The 3455-nt window shown below is 54.9% G+C and overlaps 1 protein-coding gene across 1 annotated transcript; it reads right to left on the bottom strand.

Annotated features, from left to right (window-relative positions):
- Positions 1–2068: 2068 nt before the first annotated feature.
- Positions 2069–2879, bottom strand: LOC136475160 (uncharacterized). Its single transcript, XM_066472717.1, has one exon. It carries the CDS (start codon positions 2670–2672, stop codon positions 2382–2384), a length of 291 nt encoding a protein of 96 aa, XP_066328814.1. The 5' UTR covers positions 2673–2879; the 3' UTR covers positions 2069–2381.
- Positions 2880–3455: the final 576 nt, after the last annotated feature.

Raw genomic sequence — 3455 nt, 5'->3', positions numbered from 1 at the left:
TTTTTTTTCATTGGCCTTCTGCTAAGAAAGGACACTAAATTCAAATGATTGAATATATCTAATACATAAGCAAAACTTGTTCTTTTGAATGTAAATAAAAATAAATTTAGGTACGCTTTATGAACTGCAAAGCCATAAGATACCTCAATAATCAATCGCAAAAACAAAAGATATCTCAATAATCAAATCTTTACTAAATATCTTAAGAGCTCAGGTTCTGTATAAATCAAGGCGGTGTCTTTTGTCTTAAATTTGAATTGACAAAGGATGATCCAATCTCATCTCAAGGGAAAAAAAAACACAAAGAACCCAATTACATACACATGTATTTTCCATGTGCCATTGTCCAAAGAAAATTCAGTCTTCGATCCCACAAACAAAATGAAGTCTAGATGCTAGCAGCTAAAATGGTAGCTTATATGAAAGCCTGCAAACCAATAGTCCAATAGTTTGTGTCATTCCAAATTTTAAATAATCCTAATGTGTAATGCAGCATTGTGAGTGCCGGAGGTGGACTGGACAGCAGGACGACCACTTGCTCGCAGTGGCCCTGCACCAGCACCACCGTTGCCGGACGACGCCCACTCGCGGTGAACCTGCACCACCGTTGGCCGTCGTGGCCGCGTGTCGGACCAGCCGTGCGCCTGGCCGGACGCACTTGGCGCATCACGAGCTCGCTGGAACGTCATGAGGCGGCGTCTGGTTCGCTTCTCGCCAGCAGCCGTGGCGGCCACAGTGAGCTTGCGGTGCGCCAGGACGGTCATCAGTGTACGTTCGGCAATGGCCTGACCGGTTAGGGGACAGTTGTTGTCTACTGCTGTCCTCCTTCGCCTCAGCCGCTGCCACCAGCTCCTTGCCCTTGACAGAAGCGCGAGAGAGACGGTGCCGCCATCATCTCCCTAAGCCGAAAGGACGGTCCGGGATGTCCTCCAGCCCCGGCGGGCGGACCAGCCAAAGGGGACGGATGCGCTCGCCGCGAGCGAGGAAGGGCCTGGTAGAGGGAGGCGCTGGGGCCGCGGCAGGAGGAGAAAGACGCACACGACAGGGGAGGCAGTGGTGTGAGGGAGCAGGAGGGGGAACGGCGGCGGGTCTTCGGTGCGAGGGACGTGGGAGTCGGGAGGAACGGCGGCGTGTCGACGGGAGGAGTCTGGAATAGCGTAGTCGACGGCTCATGGACATCCAACAAGAGATCCGACAGCTCGTGGAAACCTAGCAAGACATCCGACGGCTGAGAATTCGGGTTGACGTGGCTGAATGAGGGGGTAGAGTTCATGGTGCAGATTTCGTCAAAGTAAAAGATTTGTCATACTAAAACATGTTATTATTAGTATATTTTCGTAGCGTTTGAAGCCATATTTGTGAACTCAGTTCTTCAAGTAGAAACTTGCAGAACATTCATCAGATTCTAACCGGAGACGGTGAACTAGGGAGCGGACGACAGAAACAAAAAGGAATTAACCGGCAAAAAGCGATCCCGAGTCGGAATTCCGTTTCCAGCTACAGATTCGGCCCAGTCGTGCCGTCCCTGTTGGCCCATCTTCTCCCTCGGGCGGCCCGCTGAGGCGCCACCATTGCCGAACGGGGGAGCACGGGGCTGGCAACGGCAACGTCACGGTCCTCACGACACGGGCTGGTGCTGGGCACCAGATACCTACAACTAGCTCTGTCCGGGCGTGAAGTTGACTGACGGCCGGGCCACGGATGCAATGGCTTACTACTACAGGCAGGCGTATCCGCGTACAGTACGTATGTACGAGTACTAACTACTGTATACGTGAGCATCGGATTTTCTGTAGTAGTAGCCGACAGGCGCGTACAGTCACGGCGTCTGTCAAGTCAGTTGCGACTTGCGACCTCACCTGCCGGTCGGCCATGCTCATGCACAACCTGGCCGTCTGCCGCTGTCACGCAGGGCCAGGGGACCCAGGACCCGGCAGGTCACGTGATGCGTGACCAAGCAGAAGCAGACACGACACGATCATATCATTCATCACTGCACGTTGTACAAGCAGGGTGTGTCACTGGCTGGTCCAAGCCAGAATTATTAGTAGCAGTACGAGACGAGCAGAGCACAACACCACCGCTTGCAAAATCTGCACCCGATTTGAGGTCGTCAATCGTCGATTGGACGAGATTAGGGAAGAGCAGCTCAGCAACGGGAAGTTTACAAATGCATGAGTTTGAAGAAGAAGATGAGGATGATGATGATGCTCATCTTTTTGTACATCCATTCCATCCCATCCCATCCCATTCTCTTATGAAGAAGAAGAAGAAGAAGATACATTCGTCCAGGGACAGGGAGGGAGCTTGCACCGTCGCCGTTCGCCGGAACGAACACGGACGGCGGAGTTCACGGATCTACGCACCTGTGGCCTCTCTGCCTACCGATTGGAGTCCGGGTTGGGGCCACTGGGGACCTCGTGTTTGTTGTCCTGGAGCCCCTGCCCCGCGTAGTTCCACCTCGCCGCGGCCGGCCGCGGGAGGGCGCGGCGCCCGGCGGTGGGCCACGATGACGACGAAGAGGTGACGGGGAACTCCTCGGTCTCGTCGTCGTCCCCGTGCCGAGCCGCCGGCGCGAGCAGCACGAGGACGACGCAGAGGAAGCCGCACAGGAGGAGGACGAGGAGCGGCGGCGCGGCGCGCGGTCCTGTGGCGCATTGAGCTCCCGCCATGAGCAGGAGCCGCGGCGTCTTCAGTGGCTGGAGCAAGAACCGCGGCCAACGCCCATGGGCCGGCCGAGGGAGCACCGGGCAGCGCGAGCGAGACGGCGAGACTGTGGGAGAGGGAGAGCAGCCAAGCAAAGCAAGCAGGTAGAGCGTGTGTGGGCTCGTTACGTTCACTCCACTCCACGGTGCTATGCGGTGAATGGTGATATTTGTGAGTTGTGACACAGGGACAGGAGGAAGCTATCGGGTATCGGGCTAGAGCAGAGGGGATGCCCACACTCTCCACTCTTCAGAGACCACTAGACCAGGCACGCCCCTGAGTTTTCTGAACCTCTCGGCGGGGCTTCTGCGGCTGCTGCAGGTGGAGATTGAGAGGCTGCGCAGTTGTGCATGCAGGATGCTGGAGTGGAGGGAAGATGCAGGGGCATTCTCAGGTGTAAGGCCAGGTGATCCCATCCCAGGTGTGTGCATTTGACTGACACAATCATCACCATACACTGATGGCCTGTAGAGCACCCGTTGTCGCTACAACACTGTTGGGCACTGCATGCCTTTCGTCCATTCCTTCCTTCCTTGCAGACGCATGCGTACTCTATCATTCGTAACAGAATGTTGTTGCAGTATATACTCCTATGATATGAAGGCAAACCACGGAGGAGCACTGCACTGCACATTGTTTCCAACTGTACAACTGTTATCTGTTTGAACTTTGAAGGCTCAAGACGGTACGGTGGTCCGTCAGGAGCACGAGCACTGCAGATTTGAAAAAAGTTTACCACGGGATGGGAG

The sequence above is a fragment of the Miscanthus floridulus genome, chromosome 8 (assembly GCF_019320115.1).
Source record: "Miscanthus floridulus cultivar M001 chromosome 8, ASM1932011v1, whole genome shotgun sequence".
Taxonomy (NCBI): Eukaryota; Viridiplantae; Streptophyta; class Magnoliopsida; order Poales; family Poaceae; genus Miscanthus; species Miscanthus floridulus.
This window is presented reverse-complemented; position numbering and strand designations above follow the sequence as displayed.

Bases quoted from the DNA above. Each gene is read 5' to 3' on its own strand.
- LOC136475160 (XM_066472717.1), bottom strand. From the start codon at position 2,672: ATGGCGGGAGCTCAATGCGCCACAGGACCGCGCGCCGCGCCGCCGCTC.